This window comes from Ovis canadensis, chromosome 3 (genome assembly GCF_042477335.2).
Source record: "Ovis canadensis isolate MfBH-ARS-UI-01 breed Bighorn chromosome 3, ARS-UI_OviCan_v2, whole genome shotgun sequence".
Lineage (NCBI taxonomy): Eukaryota > Metazoa > Chordata > Mammalia > Artiodactyla > Bovidae > Ovis > Ovis canadensis.
This window is the reverse complement of record NC_091247.1, coordinates 8,548,354-8,571,183: the sequence shown is the minus strand read 5'-3', so window position 1 is coordinate 8,571,183 and position 22,830 is coordinate 8,548,354. Positions and strand designations below refer to the sequence as shown.

The window sequence follows — 22,830 nt, the reverse complement described above, 5'->3', positions numbered from 1 at the left end:
GGGGAAGGAGAGGGTGGGATGAGTTGAGAGAGTAGCACTGAAACATCTAAACTGCTACCCTGTGTTAACCAGCTAGTGGGAGGTAGCTTTATAACACGGAGAACTCATCCCAGTGCTCTGTGAGGACCTTGAGGGGTGGGCTGGGGGAGGGGATGGGAAGGATGTTCAGGGGGGAGGGATATATGTATACTTATGGCTGATTCACGTTGTTATACAGCAGGAACCAGCAAAACATTGTAAAGCAGTTATCCTCCAATTAAAAATGAATTTTTAAAAATTTGGGACATTCCAAATCCAGGAATTTCATGCTGAATTAACTCATTAGTTCACTGTGAAGCAGGAAATCAAGTGAAGTGTAAAGTCTTTGTTTCTGATACTGGGTATCCGCTCCTGGACCCCAATATACACCCTCAATGGAGTGGTCTTTGGCTCAGAATATTTTGCTGAATTACAGTTTGGAGAGACAAATTTCACAAGTCATCTCTCCCCTACTGATCCCCTAGTGGAAGACTGGGCAAAGGGCATTGGCCCAGTGTGGAAACAACTTGTATTCTGAAGGCAGTCTTCAAATCATGCCTCGGTAAATGAGGAGGGGGCAAAAATAGCCCACCTGTGCATTTTGGTACAAGTAGACAGCGAGAGAGAATTACCTCTGATCTAGGCAATTTGAGCAAAAAAAGAAAAAAAAAAACTCTACACAGGAACTTTGTAAACATTTGATATGGAAAAATGACATAATTGTGGCATAAACACTCAGGTAAAGAATTTATTCTGGAAGAAGACAGGTATAAAGAAAATAATTTAAATCACCCTCAAACATAAAAATAACGAACCAAGAGTTCAAATGGGAGGTAATGTGAAACAGCAGAGTGAAATGGAAAGCGGGCCAAGGAAACATAAAACAAAAAATAGTGGGATTGGAGGTGCTTTGGTGGCTTGGTGGTAAAGAATCCACCTGCCAGTGAAGGAGACGCAGGGTCGATCCCTGATCTGGGAACATCCCGCATGCCTTGGAGCAGCTGGGCCTGAGCGCCGCAACTATTGTCTGTCGTCTAGAGCCCGGGCTCTGCAACAAGAGAAGCCGGCGCACCACAACTGGAGAGCCGCCCCAGATGACCGCAACTAGAGAAAGGCCCACACGCAGTAGCAAAGACCCAACACAGCCAAAAGCAAATGAATTTTCAAAACTGCTTTAAAAAAATGGGATTGCAGAACTAATAAACAGTTGAAAACGTAAGAAGCAGATTCTGTTTTCTATAGAGTGTGGAAGACTGACTGGAGAAGATCACCCAGTCTGCTTGTTTGGTGAAGATTTTGCACAAACCCAGCCATCTCCTCTGGATTTTCAGTGTTTCTTCTCTTCCGGGCTCCACCCTCTTCCTGTGCGTGACCCCGAGCCCGGGTCCAGCAGGATGTTTTCTTCTCCTGGCATCGTACTGTAAGCAGCTCCCTGAATTTGGGAGAAGGTAGCAGCCCTCCTGAAACTAGACCTTTGTGTGTGTGGGGTGGTGTGGGTGGGGGGAGCACTTCCTGCCTTCCGGAAACTTCCCCCCAAGGTTTTTGTCTTCTGTCCGTTGGACACCTATCCACTGGCAGCACTGCACTTGTGGCCTTGTCATGCTCTGTGAGATTACACATTTTTAAATATCTGAGACCTGAAGATCTGTGACACGCTAAATCCTAGAGCCGGTCAGAATCTCAGACTTTGGAAGTGAGATGATTTCTACCACCGCTGCCATGGAGAAGTCACTTGATTGCTCTCTGGTTCTGTGTCTTTATAAAATGGACTAGATCAGGGCTTCTCAGCCTCGGTACTATTGATATCTTGGGCTGTATGAGCGTGTGCGTGTGGGATGTTTAGCAGCATTCCTGGTCCCTCCCCACTCAATGCCCATAGGTGTGCGTGCTCAGCCATTTGGTCGTGTCTGACTCTGTGTGACCTCATGGACTGTAGCCCGCCAGGCTCCTCTGTCCATGGGACCCTCCAGGCAAGAATACTGGAGCGGTTTCCATTTCCTTCTCTAGGGAATCTTCCCAAACCAGGGATCGAACCCATGCCTCCTGCATTGGCAAGCAAATTCTTTGCCACAGCACCACCTGGGAAGCCCCGCTAGTACCCCAGCACCCTCCAATCATGACGATCAAAAGCACCTCCAGATGTTGCTGGGTGTCCCCTGGGGGGCAAATCACTCCACATTGAGAACCACTAGACTGTTGTCTGCTCTGAGTTTCTGGGATGACATGAAACACTCTTCTCCCCTTTTTTCCAAAGTATATTTTTCCTAACCCTTGAGTCCTTAGGGTAACTCCCATTTAAGTCAAGAAGTGTGATTCGGAGCCATTAAATGCTATATCTACCAATTTAAGATACTAGCCGCATCTTGGGTTCCTGCCAGGATCAAGGTAAATATCTATTATTCTCTATCCCTGCAGTTCAAGGAAGAATTCTTGCAGTCTGTAAAGATAGCGGACAAGGTGTTTTACAGAGGAACAGATACAGGCTGGCAGATGAAATGGAATATTAATCTTTGAGGTCTGCTGCTGTTGGTAACACATGAAGGCAATGTGCATTCTCTCTCTTTCTTAAATATAGAATCCTTCCCAAATAATTTCATGCTTATCACCATCTTGTACAAAAATTGGCCCTCATTCTTGAATCTTTTCTTTTAAAACAGCCTTATTCTGTGCTACTTATGAGACTTCCCTGGTGGTCCAGCAGCTAAGACTCCGAGCTCCCAATGCAGGGGGCCCAGGTTCCATCCCTGGTCAGGAAACTAGATCCCCAGCGCCACAACCAAGAGCCGGTACAGTCAGAATAAAAATACTTTAAAAATAAAACAGGAAACAATACTTCACGAGAAAACAGTAGTGCTTTCTGTCCTGGAAGATTAATTGCCCTTTCACCATTTTTCTTTCTGTTTTTGTTCTTTTTGTTTCAACATATTAATATAAACAAATAGTATTTACTATCTTAAGCTATTGATTTGAAGATGAGATGAATTGTTTGGAATCCCACTTTGATTTTTCTGAGTATATCTGGTAACTTCACAGCTCCTTTTATCCATAGTGCAGGCAACCTTAGGAAGAAACTAGCTCTGGTTGGAGCTAAGGGGAAGTGACCATGGTATCTACAGTGTGGCTGGAAACTCCTATTCTCTGCCTCTTTTGTCCCCAGTTTGAGATTTTCTTTCTACCAATCAAAATTCTAAGGTCCATGAAGCTGTGTGTTAGAAACCTTCTAGCCCCTTGACCGTTTGACTCTAAACCTTATGAAAGGAGGGTAGGGAGGGAGATAGAAAATGAGGATTTCCTATGAAAGAGAAAGCAGTCATTCCTCTAACACTGTCCAGCATCTTTACTGGTGTGAGGTTAGGATTTGGTTTCTCGGAAAGCAGGCATTTATCATCACACGCTCCCCTCAGATACTGGCAGCGGCCCAAGTTTTGAACATGTGCGTCTTTTGTAACATCTGGCCTAGTGCTCACCAGAGCAATGCAACCACACCCTCGTCCACCCATCTCCACCCCCTCTAATGCTTAGGGCCTCCTCCCTTCTCTCCCCTTCCTGCCACCCAGAAAGCAGACTTCAGCAGGAATATTCTCAGATCAAGCAGGTGTCATTCAGCAGTTAATAGGGGGGCTTCCCAGGGGGCTCCGTGGTAAAGAACCCGCCTGCCAGTGCACGAGACAAAAAAAGAGCCATGGGTTCGATCCCTGGGTTGGGAAGATCTCCTGGAGAAGGGCATGGCTATCCACTCAAGTATTCTTGCCTGAAGAATCCCATGGGCAGAGGAGCCTGGCAGGCTGCAGTCCATAGGGTCATAAAGAGCTGGACACGACTGAAGCGACTTAGCACGCATGCCCTGAGTTAATAGGGAGCAGGACCCAGTTCTTGCCCCATGCCTGACAATTTGAGGTCTCTGTTTTGGTCTCTCTCGCTTCTGCAAAGTACAATTCAGATACAAATTATAATAGGCTATAATTTTAGATAACATGCCTTACAGAAGCATGCCAGGGTACCTGTCTTCAGGTGAAGACGCTATGGAACAGTTCCATATTAAGCAAACCTGCGTTTGTTATTTGAGTTTAAAGTTTTCCTCTAAAATTCGCTGATGACTTTTTAAGAAATATGTATTTATTTGGCTGTGTTAGGTCTTAGTTGCACTTTTGGGATCTTTCTTTTCAGCTCTCAGGCTCAGTAGCTGTGGCAAGCAGGCTTAGTTGCCTCACAGCATGTGGGATCTTAGTTCTCCAGCCTGGGATCAAACCTGCATCGTTCCCTGCATCGGAAGGCGGATTCTTAACCACTGGACCACCAGGGAAGTCCCTCTGATGATTTTTTTAAAAATAGCTTTCTTGAGATACAATTCACATACTATACCATTCACCCACTTAAAAGGAACAGTTCAATGGCTTTTAGCAAATTTGCACCATTGTGCATCCATCATCACAAGCCATTTTCAAACACTTTCTTTACCCCGGAAAGAACGTCTGTTGGGGAGCTGTCAGGAGAGTGGCGGCCCTGGCGCTCACCTTCCTCAGCCTTGAACAGAGCTGCTCTTTCACTCCCAGCAAGCACTGCTCTGCTGTGCCATTTGGAGGGGTTCATTCATCCTGCAGGCATATGCTAAATCATTATTTTATGCCAGATACCAGAGACAGGCAGAGGAAGGGTGCAGGGAGAGAGAGGGCGGCGTCATGTTTGAAAGGGAGTAAGTGAAGCCTAGAGTAAGAAGCCAGATACAGTGAGTGACTTGTGGAATCGTTGGCGAGCACTTGCTGCCTTCTCAACCACCTTGGGCTACTGTCTCCCCTACCGAGCTTGCTAGTCCCTCTGTTCCTAGTCCATCCCATCCTTGACCCGGACTTGAGGACATCTCACCTGCTCTTCCTGTGCCTGGAGAACTCTCCCCCTGACATCTTCACTTGTGATGATCCCTCCTCTCCTCGTCACCCCCTCAGAGGACCTTCTCTCCCCAACCCTCATCACGCTCTAGTTCTTTAACCTTTAACATGTCCTCTGTGGATTTCCCTCCTGGTGAAGTGGATAAGAACCTGCCTGCCAATGCAGGGGAAGGTGGGTTCGATCCTTGGTTTGGGAAGATTCCGCACGCTGCAGAGCAACCAAGGCCCACGAGCTGAGCCCACGAGCTGCAGCTCCTGAAGCCTGCGAGCCTAGGGCCTCTCCGCAGCAAGAGAAGCCCCCGCAAGGAGTAGCCCACACACCGCAACGAAGAGTCACCCCCACTCACCACAACTAGAGCAAGGCCAAGCAAAGCGACGAAGACCCGGCACAGCCAAATAAGTAAATAAAACTATAAGAAGATAGAATTTCCCCTGAGCACTCACCACTCTCTAGAACGATCCTGTCTCCTGTGTGAATTGGCTGTCTCTCCTCTCCACACCAGATGGAAGCACCTTACGGGAAGGAATCTTGTTTAGCTTGTTCATCATGGTTTTTTCCAATGCCTGGAATGATGTCTGGCACATCGGAAATGTTCAATAAGCCATCGTCATTGAATGGAGAGAAGCAAACTGGAGAACGGAAGACGTGTCACAAACTGCACGGGGAAGCAATAAGAAACCAATTAGAAATCACTGGATTCTCCCTGATTAGGAGAATCAGATACCTCTAAAAGATGCTGATGGTGCTGGCGGTAGCTGACAGTGCTGAGGACCATTTTAAGACTGAACTAAGTGCCTCACACACATCAAATCATTGACTCCTCACAGTAGCTCTGTGAGGCATGTGTGGTCATCCCCATTTTATAGATGTGGAAACTGACACAGATTCAGTCACTTGTCCCAAGTCTAGGAAGTGGAGGAGCAGCAGGGATGTGAACCTTAACCATCTGGCTCCAAAACCCATCTGCATCGGTTTGCTTTACTTTGTCAGGGTGATCACTGCAGTATAACAAAGAAAAGCACGCCGGGTTCCAGTGCGGAGTCCAGTCCATGCTGGCCCCTGAGAGACAGTATGTGGAGTGGGAAGAGCATTTGGATGGGGATCCAGAGACCTGCTTCCCGTGTGCGCTAGGACCAGTTGGTGGCCTTGGCCACTCCCTATGGCTGTGTTTCATAGGAGCATCTCAATCCCAAAATGAGGACCTAGACTCTGTCCTTAGATGGTCTCTAAAATTCTTTCCAGTAGAAGTGTTCTTACCCACCAAAGAAGTAGAATCGTTGAAAGTTGTTTTACCTTCTAGGCCTGTGCCAAGGAGTCATGGGTTTATGTGTTAGAGTCCCGTGCTTGCCTGGATGTGCCTGGCAAAGGATCTGAAAGAGCATTCCCTAAACCATGAATGTTTCCCGTCAGGAGTAGGGATGGGGAGGAGAATGTCACTTTGTTGCTATTCATCTCTCTGTTGTTAATTTTTCATCAAGAATGTGCTGCTTCTATGTTATTTAAAACATCATAAAGACAAAAAAAATTAGATTTGGGGAGTTCCCTGATGGTCCAGTGGTTAAGACTTCATGAACCCAGGGGGCCTGGGTTCAATCTTTGGTCCAGAAACTAGATCCCACATGCTGTAACTAAAGAACCTGCATGCTGCAAATAAGACCTGGCGCAGCCAAGCAAATATATATATATTTTTTTAATGAAAGAGGTTTGTGGTTAGTTGCCAACAGTTTCTGTGTGCATGTGTCTTCCTAAGAGAAGGAGCTTGAGAGTACCAGGAAGGCTTGTTTTCAAGTATTTGAACCATTTCTTTCTGTTTTGTGGAGGCTTAACTTAGTCTCCCTGGGAAGATACACTTGTTTAGCTGGGAGGATCTTCAGCCCAGAGCAAGACCGTTGGAGAGTCTTGGTTGCCGTCCTCAGATGTCTGAAGTGCCGTCGGGGAAAGAGGGACAGACTTGCTGTTGCTTCAGAGCAGAATTGCCGGCAGCAGGTGGAACAGAACTGACGGGGCGCGGAGTCCCAGCCCGTGTGCGCTAGGAAGCAGTGGGGCTGCCTTCCTAGCGTCTGCCTGTTGTTGCCGTGTGAAAGTCCTCTTGGTTTTTATGTGTTTATTTTGTATCTGTGACCTCTCTGGTGGCTCTGTGGTAAAGAATCCGCCTGCCAGTGCAGGACACCTGGTTTCAGTCCCTGAGTCAGGAACATCCCCTGGAGAAGGAAATGGCAACCAGTATTCTTGCCTGGGAAATCCCATGGACAGAGGAGCATGGTGGACTACAGTTCATAGGGTTGCAAAAAGTCGGACATGACTTAGCAACTAAACAACAACAACCTTGCTAAAGGTTTTAATGTTTCTACTAGTTTTTTAGTTGATTCCCATGATTTCTGTAGGCAGATAACTCTGTGTTCTTCTTACCTTGTTTTGTTTTCTTGTCTAAGGCAATTCTTAGAACAGTGTTAAGTAATGGCAACTTCGAAATACAGCCCAGTGTCCCTGTTGTGACATGAAATATCTTACTGTCTGGGGCCTCTGCCTTGTGCTTCAGCATTAATGCATCTCTTCCTGGATAAGCAGAGGTCCCTGTCTCTTTCTTTAGAAGTGGTATAAGGCTTTTTCTGTTCAATTCTATATTAATATTTGAGTTCAGTGCAGTTCAGTCTCTCAGTCGTGTCCGACTCTTTGCGACCCCATGAATCGCAGCACGCCAGGCCTCCCTGTCCATCACCATCTCCCAGAGTTCACTCAGACTCACGTCCATCGAGTCGGTGATGCCATCCAGCCATCTCATCCTCTGTCGTTCCCTTCTCCTCCTGCCCCCAATCCCTCCCAGCATCAGAGTCTTTTCCAATGAGTCAACTCTTCTCATGAGGTGGCCAAAGTACTGGAGCTTCAGCTTTTGCATCATTCCTTCCAAAGAACACCCAGGGCTGATCTCCTTCAGAATGGACTGGTTGGATCTCCTTGCAGTCCATGGGACTCTCAAGAGTCTTCTCCAACACCACACTTCAAAAGCATCAATTCTTCGGCACTCAGCCTTCTTCACAGTCCAACTCTCACATCCATACATGACCACAGGAAAAACCATAGCCTTGACTAGATGGACCTTAGTCGGCAAAGTAATGTCTCTGCTTTTGAATATACTATCTAGGTTGGTCATAACTTTTCTTCCAAGGAGTAAACGTCTTTTAATTTCATGGCTACAGTCACCATCTGCAGTGATTTTGGAGCCCCAAAACATAAAGTCTGATGCTGTTTCCACTGTTTCCCCATCTATTTCCCATGAAGTGATGGGACCGGATGCCATGATCTTCGTTTTCTGAATGTTGAGCTTTAAGCCAACTTTTTCACTCTCCTCTTTCACTTTCATCAAGAGGCTTTTTAGTTCCTCTTCACTTTCTGCCATAAGGGTGGTGTCATCTGCATATCTGAGGTTGTTGATATTTCTCCAGCAATCTTGATTCCAGCTTGTGTTTCTTCCAGCCCAGCGTTTCTCATGATGTACTCTGCATAGAAGTTAAATAAGCAGGGTGACAATATACAGCCTTGACGTACTCCTTTTCCTATTTGGAACCAGTCTGTTGTTCCATGTCCAGTTCTAACTGTTGCTTCCTGACCTGCATACAGATTTCTCAAGAGGCAGGTTAGGTGGTCTGGTATTCCCATCTCTTGAAGAATTGTCCACAGTTTATTGTGATCCACACAGTCAAAGGCTTTGGTATAGTCAATAAAGCAGAAATAGGTGTTTTTCTGGAACTCTCTTGCTTTTTCCATGATCCAACGGATGTTGGCAATTTGATCTTATACATTGGTGCCATTATTCCACAGCATATTCACATGTTTATTGTGGGTCAGGGAAGTTTAGAAGTTTCTGCTGAAATACATGTAGAGTTTGGTACCTAAATATTTTGGTGATTATTTTAAACTGTATTTTAAATATGTATTTTTATAGGATTTTTATATTATATTAAAAATCTCAATTGGTGGAAGTGAAGTGTTACAATTTTTTTATTTCATTGTCTGTATGAATCACATATTTTTTATGGTGACATCACAGTGATGCCTTTTGTTCTGTGCCTCGGACCTGCCAGATACCTTCCCAGGCATATTGTCTCGTTAACCCTCACAACAGGTCATTAGAGTATTATAATTTTGTAGATGAGAAGGCTGAAACCTAAAAAATTTTACACTTGCTCAATGTCTACAGCTAACAAATGGCTGAACCTGGAGTTTCCCTGGTCTGTCTAATTTTAGTGCTTCCCTTGGCATTTTCTCTTTCTTTTTTTAAAATTAATTTTCACTGGAGTATGGCTTCTTTGGGCTTGCCTGATAGCTCAGCTGGTAAAGAATCCACCTGGAATGCAGGGGACCCCAGTTTGATTCCTGGGTCAGGAAGATCCACTGGAGAAGGATAAAGCTACCCACTCCAGTATTCTTGGGCTTCCCTGGTGGCTCAGCTGGTAAAGAATCCACCCACAATGAGGGAGACCTGGGTTGGAGAGATCCCCTGGAGGAGAGCATGGCAACCCACTCCAGTATTCTTGCCTGGAGAATCCTTATAGAGGAGCCTGGCAGGCTGCAGTCCATGGGGTCACAGAGAGTCGGACATGGCTGAGTGACTAAGCACAGCACAGCACATGGCTGCTTTAGGCATTTTTTCTCTTGGTCATGAGGGTGGGAGTGACGTCTGCCTGAGTAACTAGCCTTGTTGTTCAGTCAGTCAGTCGTGTCTGACTCTTTGTGACCCCGTGGACTGCAGAACAACAGGCTTCCCTGTCCTTCACCATCTCCTGGAGCTTGCTCAAACCCATGTCCATTGCATCAGTGATGCCATCCAACCATCTCATCCTCTGTCGTCCCCTTCTCCTCCTGCCTTCCATCTTTCCCAGCATCAGGGTCTTTTCTAATGGACTGGCTCTTCGAATCAGGTGGCCAAAGTATTGGAGCTTCAGCTTCAGCATCAGTCCTTCCAATGAGTATTCAGTATTGATTTCCTTTAGGATGGACTGGTTGGATCTCCTTGCAGTCCAAAGGATTCTCAAGTCTTCCCCAATACTACAATTCAAAGGCATCAGTTCTTCGGTGCTCAGACTTCTTTATGGTCCAACTCTCACATCCATACATGACTACTGAAAAACTATAGCTTTGACTATATGGACCTTTGTTGGCAAAGTGATGTCACTGCTTTTTAATATGTCTCGGTTTGCCATAGCTTTTCTTCCAAGGAGTAAGCGTGTTTTAATTTTATGGCTGCAGTCACCATCTGCAGTGATTTTGGAGCCCAAGAAAATAAAGTCTGTCACTGTTTCCATTGTTTCCCCATCTATTTGCCATGACGTGATGGGACTTGAAGCCATGATCTTAGTTTTTTGAATGTTGAGTTTTAGGCCAACTTTTTCACTCTCCTCTTTCACTTTCATCAAGACTTTCTGCCATAAGGGTGGTGTCATCTGCATATCTGATGGAGAAGGCAATGGCACCCCACTCCAGTACTCTTGCCTGGAAAATCCCAAAGGCAGAGGAGACTGGTGGGCTGCAGTCCATGGGGTCGCAAAGAGTCGGACACAACTGACCGACTTCCCTTTCACTTTTCACTGTAATGCATTGGAGAAGGAAATGGCAACCCACTCCAGTGTTCTTGCCTGGAGAATCCCAGGGATGGGGGAGCCTGGTGGGCTGCCGTCTGTGGGGTTGCACAGAGCCGGACACGACTGAAGCAACTTAGCAGCAGCAGCAGCATCTGCATATCTGAGATTATTGATATTTCTCCCTGCAATCTTGATTCCAGCTTGTGCTTCATCCAGCCTGGTATTTGGTATGATGTACTTTGCATATAAGTTAAATGAGCAAGGTGACAATATACAGCCTTGAGGTACTCCTTTCCCAATTTGGAACCAGTCCTTGTTCCATGTCCGATTCTAACCGTTGCTTCTTAACCTGCATACAGGTTTCGCAGGAGGCAGATAAGGTGGTCTGATATTCCCATCTCTTTAAAACTTTTCCACAGTTTGTTGTGATCCACACAAAGCCTTTAGCATAGTCAATGAAGTCCAAGTAGAACTAGCCTTATACCGTCACACAACTAAGGTTTATTTAAGAGGGTGAGTTTCAGAAGAACCACCACTACTGAGCTGAAATAACTAACGAAATTCCCTGTCTCTGTGTTGGTCAAAGTGGAGGGCACTTGTGGCCTGAGTTTACATTTCTTTAAATCCCTCCACAGAGGGGAGGCGCTCCTCCTTCCAGTCAGGCACCAAACTTCCAGTGGCTGAGTGCAGGGCAGCGTGGACCTCTGTGGGCACAGAGCATAGACTGTTTGAATCCCCCATAGTTCTGAGGGTTTTGGTGACACCTCCACTTCTCCCAAGCTTCCAGCCCGTCTAGTATGAGTCATGCTATTTCCGACGTCTTGGTGTGCCATGGGCTTAGGTGCCCTGACGTGTCACTGCCAAGGGCAGTCGTGGGTGCCTGGGGTGGTAAGGACAGGGCTCTCCAGGGGGTGGGGGCTTGGGAGGGGTGTGCAGCTCTCCCTAGAGCCTGCACTTTGGGGCTCCAGTTGGTATACTGGGTGAGTCTGAACAGGTCCCAGGTAATCTAGACCACCTGCTCTTTTTCTCAGGACTGGGGAGGAATTTGTTGAGTTTGGGAGTCACCCGGCACCTGCAGGATATGGTTGAAAAGGAATCTACATTCTTTCCCTTTGGCTGTGAGGGACACAGCATGCCAGGCCTCCCTGTCCATCACCAACACCTGGAGTTCACTCCAGACTCATGTCCATTGAGTTGGTGATGCCATCCAACCATCTCATCCTCTGTCATCCCCTTCTCCTCCTGCCTTCAGTCTTTCCCAGCATCAGGGTCTTTTCAAATGAGTCAACTCTTCAAATCAGGTGGCCAAAGTATTGGAGCTTCAGGTTTAGCATCAGTCCTTCCAATGAGTATTCAGGACTGATCTCCTTTAGGATGGACTGGTTGGATCTCCTTGTAGTCCAAGGGACTCTCAAGAGTCTTCTCCAACACCACACTTCAAAAGTATCAATTCTTTGGCACTCAGCTTTCTTTATAGTCCAACTCTCACGTCCATACATGACTGCTGGAAAAACCATAGCTTTGACTAGACGGACTTTTGTTGGCAAGTAATGTCTCTGCTTTTTAATATGCTGTCTAGGTTGGTCATAACTTTTCTTCCAAGGAGTAACCAAGGCCATGGTTCTCATAATTTTGCAGAAGTTAAAGCTGCCCTAGCGTTGTTATTTAATCACTAAGTCATGTCTGACTCTTTGCTGCCACATGAACTATAGCCTGTCCAGCTCCTCTGTCCATGGGATTTCCCAGGCAAGAATACTGCCCTGGTGTCTTCTGTGCCAAATACTCAGGCCAGGTGGTGGTGGAGCGGATGGTTTACCTGGAAATCACGTGGTTTGGAATGCAGAAATAAGACCCTCTGGCTGGACCAGCCTCGGAAGGCTTTATTGTTTCTCTCCACACAAAGAGGACTTCTAAGGGAGTTGAAATGTGATTGCCAGGGATTATTTGTGAGGAAGTAGCCCAACCTACTTGATTCTTAATGCTAAAATTGGCTCTAATCCTTGTTTCCTTTTCGGTATTGGATTAGAAAAATGTAGGGCAGGATTAGAACTGGCTGACAACAATACAACAAATACAGGCCCTGAGAATTTCAGAACAGGAATCACCAGGCAAGAAGGCTTGAACCCAGAGTGTATTCTCAGTCTTTAGGACTTGTGATCCTTGTTCTGATTTTCTGATTATATCTCTGCCTTCACCTATCAAAAGGTGACTTGAATTTAAATTAATTTTGTGTAGCAGGAAAAAAAAAACCCTCAGCAATACAAAAAAGATAGTGTAATAATACCCTCTTCCACTGTCACGTTTGCAAACAAAACTCAAGATATGTTTTATCAGCTATTAATAGTACATTATTTTGGAGAGCCAGTCAGAGCACTGATGAGGGCATAAATTGTGCTTTTGGGAAAAAATTCAGTAGAATTTATCAAAAGCTCAGCATATTTATTGTTGGTGGTGTTTAGTTGCAAAGTTATGTCCGACTTTGCAACCCCTGACAAGAGTATGGGAATGGGTTGCCATTTCCTTCTCCTGACCCAGGGATCGAACCCAAATCTCCTGCATTGGCAGGTAGATTCTTTACCACTGAGCTCCCAGGGAAGGCCAAGAGTTTGGGACTTTCTCCAAACTTACCTCCTACCTTTATTTGATAATAACACGCAGATTTTAAACTGTGGCTAAAGGTCAATCTTTCAAGCTTCCCCTATCCTGTATCTCCGCCTCAGACATCTTAGTCATCTCAATCTTTAGTCAAAAAAAGACTCTGGGTATTCTCCAACAGATCAGTTCTCTTCTCCCTCTAAATATTTTGTGTCTACATCAATTTCTTTATTTAAATGAAAAAGCTAGGAGTTTTGTGTTTCTTTTCTTTATTTTCCCATACACACAATTCAGCAGCTAGCCCTATTGGCTTTACCTCCAAATAAAAGGAAATTCACCCACTTCTTGGGAGTTGCCTGGTGGCCCAGTGGTTAAGACTTCACCTCCCATTGCAGGGGTTGCGGGTTCGATCCCTGGTCTGGGAGCTAAGATCCCACATGCCTCGCAGCCAAAAAACCAAAGACATAAAACGGAAGCAATGTTGTAACGGATTCAATAAAGGCTTTAAAAATGGTCTGCATCAATCCTTATCTCCACTGCCACCAGCCATGGATGGGCCCTCGGGAAGGCGTCCTGACTGTACTCTTGCTTCAGTTCTCACCGCGCCCCCGCTTCAGTCTCATCTCTGCAATACAGCAGATGACGTCCCTGCCCTTCGTGGCTTTCCAGTGCCCTTCAGATAAGATCAGACTCCCGTCAAGGTCCGCCTGATCTGGCCTCCAGCTTTAGTTCCAAGAAGCTGTCAACTTCTTTTCCCTTTTTCCACCTCCAGCCTTTGTGCCTCCCCCTGCTTCCTTCCCAGCTTCTGAGGGGCTGGGGTCTTCCTCAGAGCGGCTGAGCAGGATCCCACCGTCCCATTTTTTTTCTGCCTTGTCATGCAGGATCTTCATTCCCCAACCAGGATCAAACCTGCACCGCCGCAGTGGGAGCATGGAACCCTCCCACTAGACAGCCAGGGAAGTGCCGCACACACCCCCCTGGCCCCCCGCCTTTTTTTTTTCCTGTTTTTTTTTTTTTTTTAAATCCTGATCCCTCCCGTATCTCTCTCTTTTTTTTAGGTTCTCAATGGTTATCTTTTTTATACATAGTGTCAATAGTATATATATGTGGATTCCAATCTCCCAATTCATCCCATCCCCAACTTTCCCCCTTGGTATCCATACATTTGCTGCTGCTGCTGCTAAGTCACTTCAGTCGTGTCTGACTCTGCAACCCCATAGACAGCAGCCCACCAGACTCCCCCGTCCCTGGGATTCTCCAGGCAAGAACACTGGAGTGGGTTGCCATTTCCTTCTCCAATGCATGAAAGTGAAAAGTGGAAGTGAAGTCGCTCAGTCGTGTCCAACTCTTAGCGACCCCATGGACTGCAGCCCACCAGGCTCCTCCATCCATGGGATCTTCCAGGCAAGAGTACTGGAGTGGGGTGCCATCGCCTTCTCCAGACCCCCTCTTAGAGGTTGCTCCCCGCACTAGGGTTTTTCTTTTCTACTGCTGCCCTTACCTGTCTGCCTCAGCACTGGTGAGGAGAAGCTGCTATTGCCCTTCTGTCCTGTCTGCTTCTGTCACTGGCATGTGAGCTCTGAGGAGACGTGTCTGCTGCTGTTCATCCCTGGTGCTGGGTCCAGTGACCAGTAAACAGTGATGCTGAGTAAAGGAGTGTGTATTTTCCAGATCATTATTTCTAGTAGGTACATAGTATCCATTGCACAAATGTAACCTAATTAACTTAACCACTGGCTTATTGGATATATTTGTTCCCAGTTTTTCACCACACCAAGCCATGGGAAATAATCTGAATGACTGTTGAGAAACTGCTAACTAGATTAGGGAGTACTATGCAGGCATCACTTCATGGGAAATAGGTGTGGAAACAGCATCAGACTTTATTTTTTGGGGCTCCAAAATCACTGCAGATGGTGATTGCAGCCATGAAATTAAAAGACGCTTACTCCTTGGAAGAAAAGTTATGACCAACCTAGATAGCATATTGAAAAGCAGAGACATTACTTTGCTGACTAAGATCCGTCTAGTCAAGGCTATGGTTTTTCCTGTGGTCATGTATGGGTGTGAGAGTTGGACTGTGAAGAAGGCTGAGTGCCGAAGAATTGATGCTTTTGAACTGTGGTGTTGGAGAAGACTCTTGAGAGTCCCTTGGACTGCAAGGAGATCCAACCAGTCCGTTCTGAAGATCAACCCTGGGATTTCTTTCGAAGGAATGATGCTAAGGCTGAAACTCCAGTACTTTGGCCACCTCATGAGAAGAGTTGAATCACTGGAAAAGACTCTGATGCTGGGAGGGATTGGGGGCAGGAGGAGAAGGGGACGACCGAGGATGAGATGGCTGGATGGCATCATGGACTCGATGGACGTGAGTCTGAGTGAACTCCAGGAGTTGGTGATGGACAGGGAGGCCTGGCATGCTGCTATACATGAGGTCGCAAAGAGTTCGACATGACTGAGCGACTGAACTGAACTGATGTAGGCATTTAAGATCCTAGGAAGCATTTTTATTAACATGGAGAAATGAGTTTTTGTAATGAGAAAAAAAGCATGATATGAGATTATATATACAGCATGTTATCAGCTGTGTAAAAGTTCATGGGAAAAGAGAGTAGGAAACGGTCAATTATGCCTCTCAGGTTGGCAAGATTACAAATGATTTATCTCTTTGATTTTTTTATAGCATGCAAGGAACACATGGTGTTCCTCTTTATACTTTTCTGTGTTTTCCAAGTTTACTGCAATAATTGTGTGGGTTTTTATAATCAAGTAAAAAGCTCTTAAAATTTTTGGAATACTTTTATGACATATCAGATTACTGGAGATAGAAGCAGAGTTAGGGGACTGTTGTGCTTTGGAGAATAAGCTAAATGTTTGAAGCACACTTGCTAAAGACAGTTCTTAGCCTCTGACTCCTTCTAGGCCTGTGAGTGATCTGGGTTTGAAGAGTAGCAAAGCGCTGTTTCCTGTGACTTTCCGTGGCCAGGTAGACTTGGGTGTGGTATGGCATTACAGAAACTGTGGCTTACAAAAATGTTGTTTGGGGGTTTGAGAGCATCCCACAGATGTGCTTAGAACTGGAAGGATATCACAACTGCTCTTCACATCTGTTTTTGGAGCTTAGGGGGGTAGTTTATGTGGCCTGGGCATTGTCACAGAATTTTACTCACTCATCTTAAAGCAGTGATTCTGAAACACTAGGCCCTTTGGGAATTTGAGGTCAAAACTACCTTCATAATAATGCTAAAATGTTATCTGCCTCTTTGCTCTTATTCTCTTGCAAACACACAGTGTTTTCCAAATGCTCTATAATTCATAAATTGCAGAAGCAGCTAGGAGAACCCAGCTGTCTTCTATGAAAACAGACATTGGGGAGTGTTGCAAAAATGTACTACAATGCCAGTATCCTCAGTAAAATTGTTTTATTGTGGAAAATATATATAGCATTTTAATGGCATGCAACTGTGTTACCATAGAATGGGTTTGTTATTGTAACTGAATTAATACATATTTTAAAAATTTTTCAGTTTAACTTCTGATATAGCAAATGACAATAGCTATTTATGCATATACACAAACACTCTTTGGGGTCCTCGATTTTTAAGAATGTAAAGGGGTCCTGAGACCAGAAAGTCTGAGAACCAGTGAATCAAGGACGCAGGAAGAGAACTGTCCTTATGGTGGATTGATTAGGGCCCAGTAGACAGATTGGTTGACTTGCACGACCCAGGATAACAAGGTCTGTGGAGGGAAGATGACCTCGTCTCATAGGCAGGGGTTGGAAGTCCTTGAAATTACATTAAATCTTTTCTCCTCCTTCCTTCCCTCCCTCCCTCCTGTCTTCCCTCCCTCCTTCCTTCCTTCCTTTTTTTCTCCTTTTTAGAGATCATGCATGATGTGATAAAGAAGGTGAAAAAGAAGGGAGAATGGAAGGTAAGTGGAAGAGCACAATAAGTGACCTTGAAGGTGAGTTCATGGGGAAGAATACGAATGGGGTGGCATTGGGGAGAGGCATGCAGGGGAGAAATGAGGACCTTTGCTGTGTCCAGAGAATACAAAAAGCTTCTGAACTCGCAAAAGGTAATCTGCTGTACCTCCCGTGTATATGATCCTGGTTAGGAAATCTCTGGGTCAGGAAGCTTATCTTTAGGATCACCTGGTGGGGCATTCTAGCACCTGGTGGAACCCTTTAATTCAAACAGGATCTTACCTGGAACCCATTGATTAAAGCAGAAGGTGGAATTATTCTGCTTGCTATGGGAGACAAGAGGGGACCCTTCTTGCCCCTCCAGTGGTCCTAAAGCCTCTCATGGAGCCCATGCAATAGTCTGAAAAGCCCTCATCTGGCATATTCCTGTCTGTCTGTAGCTACACAAGACAAACCAAGTCAGCTTGTTTGTTCATTTAACATTGAGAGCAATGCTGGAAACTGTTGTGTACCTGAAACAAATATTTAAGTCAATCTAACTGCTTATGACCTCAGTCCTGGAAGTGGATGATACAAGTCAGAATCATGCTGTCATCCATCCAGGAAGTCAGAGTTTGAAGGACCCTCTGATCGTCTGGGACTAGGCATTGGAGTGACCAGGAGGGCACACTCGACTTCTGCGTGTTGTTGTCGAAGGGCTTATGCTAACTATTCTTGCCCCCAAGTTTTTCTGCCGTCTGGAGCCTCAAGTTCATTGGGCCTTGGAACAGCTTGGCACCAGGAAGCTTTTAAAGTCTCACCCTTACCTCATAAACCTGAGATCACATTTTAACTAGAGCATCCATCTTCATACCCAGGGTGGGAGGCCAGCAGGTGGGAGCTCTTTCTGCCTGCCTTTCTCTCTCACCCTTCCCGTCAGTAATGGACTTGTGGACATGAGAATTTTAAACTAGCCTTGGGGAAGCTGCCTCATGAAATGAAACCTGATTGGTCCTCGTGCTACAGCAAAATGCTTTGGGGCCCGCATTTTTCTAGCTCCTGTGGCCTGGGTTTATATCTTTGAAGAAGGAGAAGAGAAATAACCTTATTTTAGCTTCCTCTCCCCACTGTCAGATGGAGATGGGAAAGGTTTGCTGAAGAACTGCAGGTATGATGCTTTTCAACCAGGATGGCATGTTCTTGTCCTTCTCTTCTAGATTGAGGTAGAGTTTACTCCTGGGCAACACATGTGCTGGTTCATGCTGATGATGTCTGCAACAGAGTCCTCGCCTTCCATCCTGTCAGTGTGGCACTAGTGTTCATTCTCCCTTAAAGAGAAAGTTTATGCACTGAAAAAATATGGATTGCCCTGAGTGTGGGTGCTGTGTATGAAATTTCTTTTTCTTTTGCATTTTTATGAGTAATTATTTTCTTTGTCATCAAAAAAACTTCAATTTTTTTAAGTTTAAAAAATCAAGTCATGTTAGTGAGAGCAGACTCTCCTCGAAGCCTAGGTTTGGTAGGGAAATAAAGGCTAGCGTGTATCTTGGCAAACTTCTGGCCCCTAGGAAACCTTGATTACTCAGATTTCTGTGTTTCTGGGCTCTTCCTGAAGTCTGACGTGGTCAGCGGAGGCGAGCGTCACAGCAGGTGCCCCCCAGGTTGTGAACTATTCCCTTTGCTTCCAGGTGCTGGTGGTAGACCAGCTGAGCATGAGGATGCTCTCTTCCTGCTGTAAGATGACGGACATCATGACCGAGGGGATAACAAGTGAGTGTGGTGGGGTGTTCTTTCTCCTCCCTGTTTGTTATTGTCTTGCTTGACTTTAGACCCCAGGCTTTCTTGTTCATCACCAAATCCCTAGGTTCCAATCCAATGTTAGGTGCCCGTTAGGTATCTGTGAAAGGATGCCAAAAGGAAGGCTCAGTTAAGAAAAAAGGCAGGCCAGCCAATGGGAAAAAAGTGGCACCTAACAAAGGAAGAAATCCAACTGGCCAGTAAATACATGAAAACTTGCTCACCCTCATTAGTGGTCAGGGGAATGCAATTAAAACCAGAGTGGGATACTGCTCTGTGCTCAGATTGGAGTGTTTACACTACAAGAATGCCAAGTGATAGGATATAGGAGAAAGGGAACTCTGATATGATGAGTTGGTACAGCTACTTTCAGAAACCTTGGAGGTGTCTAGGAGAGTTCAGGCATGCAGGCCCTATAAGCCAGCATGTCTGCGGTTAGATGTGTGTTCTAGACAACTCAGGCATGTGTGCTCAGGAGGCTCACAGATTATGGCTCATAGTAGCCCCACAGTGGGAACAACCAAAAGGTCCATCAGGAGTAGAATGGTACAATAAGTTGTGGGACAGTCACACAACAGAATATTACATAGTGAAGACAAGGAATGAATATTAACTACTCTCTCATTCCAAAATGTGAATAAATCTGATAAACAATGTTGAGCAAAAGAAACAAGATGCGAAAGAGTCCTTAACAATGTGCTTTAATTCACATAATATCCTAAAACAGGCAGAGCTAAGCCATACTGCTTTGAAATATAGGGATAAGTGAGTCAAACAGCCATAAGGGAAGTGCTCACCATTCGTGTCGCCGTGGTGGTTCTATTTTTGGGGAAAGGGGAGGTGTGGATGATGAGGGAAGGGGGAAGGGGGGGCACTTCTGCAGTGCTGATGTGTTCTGCTTCCTGATGGGGTGGTGCTTGTGCAATTACGTGTATATTTATGTTTAATTCACCCCTTGAAGTGTGTGTTAGAATTTCACAATAATGGGTTTTTGAAATAAGATAAATCCCCTGCTCAAGGTCCCTGGGCAGCACCATACCTGAGACTAGGACACAGCCCTCCTGGCTTCTGTCCCAAGCTCTTTTTCACATTTGTGAACAGCTCAAGTTTTACCTAGGGGCTCCTTTCAGGAGAGATCATGTATTTTAATCTGTGAAACAGCACTGATAGAAAAGCAGTCTATTTTGAGGTATTATTTCAAACCAGGAAGTTAACCTTTTTTGTTTTACTCCTAAAAAACGTTGAGTGAAACATATGTCTTACAATGCAGCTCCCATCGAGATATATATATATATATAAAACAATATGTGAGCTACAAACCACACTTGGGATGTGACTCCTTTATTTTTAAAAACACATTTCTACAAAAAAAAAGTTAAAAAAAAAAAGAAAACAAAAAAATAAACACACATTTCCAAATCTAGTTTATCTGTCACCAAAAGCCGTAGTCCTGTAAATGGGAGTATGGAATTTTTGGTGTGACTTTTGTCATTCAGTGATCCAAGGCCTGGCTTGCCCCTGTTTTGAGCTTGCAAAGTTATTTTCTTCATTGAACTTCTAAAACTTTTTTTTTCTTTATCAAAGGAAAAAATGCAAATATAGGAAAAAAGCCAAATGTAGCTTATGAGCTTCTAGCAAGGAAGAAAGCACCGCCCTGCTCTCCCTCCTCCTCCACTATCCCCCAGTGTGCATCACCCCAGAGGCAGCCCCTCTGCCTTTCTTCCGGTTATCTTTTTGATATTTCTAAATAAATGCTTATACGATCATCTCTGGATTCATCATGCTAGACATTATCCTGTGGTAGATGAGGGTTCACCTCTCCCCTCCTACACACAGACTCTTCCCTATCACAGAAGTTTTGTGTTTTTTTTTTAAATGTCCTTACTTGGCAAAATTTTAAATTTTGCTGTTGACCACCCCCCTAAAATATTTGGGGGGAGGTATTACCGGCATATGAAATTCAAAAATCTATGAGCCTTGTACAGCAGAAACAAACACACATTTTGAAGTAATTTTCTTCCAATTAAAAATTTTTTTTTAAATCTATAACCCCTGATAACACAGATGGTTGAGAAATTTTGGTATTTAATTTGAATATTATTCAGGGTAAAAAATCTTTGCAAGTGTTACAGGGATGCTTCTAAAGGGATGCTTTTATTTGCTGACATCACCTTCATAGGAAGAAGAGCACCATTAGATTTCCTGCTGGCTCTGTACCAGAGGACAGTGTAGCATAGAGGATGCGTCCTAGGCTTTATCAGGTGACTAGTGAGATGATGCCTTTCCCAGAAAGTTGTCTTTCCCCTCGCTGACATTCTGTAAAAGAAACCAGCAAATCAGACACCCATGGTTTGCTTCAAGCAGAATTTGCTGTTTAGTTTTTGAACTATTGAGAGGAACCGTCTTAATCCAGAGAGTATGTTTGGAATGTCTTCATATGATAGACAGAGGAAAATGATAAAACGATCCAATTGTTGAAAAACAAACCCAACATGGAAATTCTAAAGGAACTTGGATTATCCAGGACAGATGAAAAAAGAAAAAAAACTGAAGGAAGAGGCAAAAGTCTGTTCCTGACAGAATGAGATAGCAGTTTCCGTTTTTAATCAGAGCAGATCGGGGAATTCCTTGAACTGAAATGGGAAGTGTGCGGGATTTCATGTGATGAGGTTTGGGGTTTTCTACCACCTTGAGCATGGCGAGACACAGAAATGTGGTCACTGGGGAAGCGACATCGAGTCTCCTCCTCACTCTGCCAATTTTTGTCGCGCCAGCCGGAAGGTGGCCTCTCTATGGCTTCTAGTTTCATGATCACCAGTTCTGTTCTCTTATTCACCGTGGGCTGCTGTTTTGTTGTCTAGTTGTGGAAGACATCAACAAGCGCAGAGAGCCGCTCCCCAGCCTGGAGGCTGTGTATCTCATCACTCCCTCTGAGAAGGTAAACCCTCCTAGAAGAGCTGAGGTCAAACACGTGCTGGCTTGGTGTCTGTGTGGCACCGTGTCTGACATTTCTGGGTTAAGCAGGCATTTAACACATTGCTCTGTTTAAGCGTGCAATCCACAAGCAGGGAAGGAGGGGGCTGGTGAATAATGAAGAGTGCATTAGGCTTGCTGCAGAAAGCCAGGCCAGGCCAATGTCATTTACTCCTTTCTAGGTAGGAGATCACGTTATCTAGTGATCCACCTCCAGAACTTGGGTATTTCACACTGTCAGATTTCTTTTCTCCTTTCTTTCTTTCTTTTTTTTGTGGGGCTGCACCCTCATGGCTTGCAGGATTTTGGTTCCCTAATCTGGGCCCCCTGTGGTTGAAGCACTGAGTCCTAACCACTGGACTGCCAGGAAGTTCCCAGATTTATTTGCTCAATATCCAGTAGAGTTTAGATTTACTTGTCTTACCATTTTGGGTGGTTGGTTCAAATCAGCATCTAAACAATGCCCACCTCCTTGCTCTTGCTTGCTAGCTGTCTTAGGTGTCTTGATCTCTGTAAATTCCCCACAGTTTTCATTTCATTAAAAAATAAAATGCCTTATGTGTGAGTTTCTGGAGATGCAACTAAATTGCCAGGACTCCATCACAATGAGTCTCCTAGCAGATTTCTGAGCACTTTGCTCTTTTGTGGGTCAGTTCTTAGGAACCCAAGTTATGGTAGCTGCAGAGAACGGCTGCTGTCATTCTGGAATGAACTAGAGAGGCTTTTGTTAGTGCAAACTCTGAAATAATCCTCATGTCCTCAGAACTCAGTTATGGCCTAACATGAGTTAGAATTATAATCAGAAATCCCTTGCTATCTTATGCATGTAGCTCGAAACCAGCGTGGATTTGACCCTGTTCAGATGTGGGTCCCATTTGCTCCTAGAATCGGATTCAGTTCCCTTTTTTGCCTCTTCACAGTCCGTCCACTCTCTCATCAGTGACTTTAAGGACCCGCCGACCGCCAAGTACCGGGCTGCACACGTCTTCTTCACTGACTGTGAGTATGGCTGTCACCTGCCGCCCCGGCTCTTTAGGCTAGCATTCCTGCACAGCCAGACTGACCCCAAACCAA

At 45.1% G+C, this 22,830-nt stretch overlaps 1 protein-coding gene across 2 annotated transcripts in view; it reads left to right on the top strand.

The window, feature by feature from the left end:
- Nucleotides 1-22,830, top strand: part of STXBP1 (syntaxin binding protein 1) — a 69,852-nt gene that overhangs the window by 17,035 nt on the left and 29,987 nt on the right. For both annotated transcript variants that reach the window (XM_069582337.1, XM_069582338.1), the window contains exons 2-5: nt 16,963-17,012; nt 18,675-18,756; nt 21,645-21,721; nt 22,677-22,755. In XM_069582337.1, the coding sequence (XP_069438438.1) occupies nt 16,963-17,012; nt 18,675-18,756; nt 21,645-21,721; nt 22,677-22,755 (288 nt within the window). The remainder of the gene's footprint in view (nt 1-16,962; nt 17,013-18,674; nt 18,757-21,644; nt 21,722-22,676; nt 22,756-22,830) is intronic.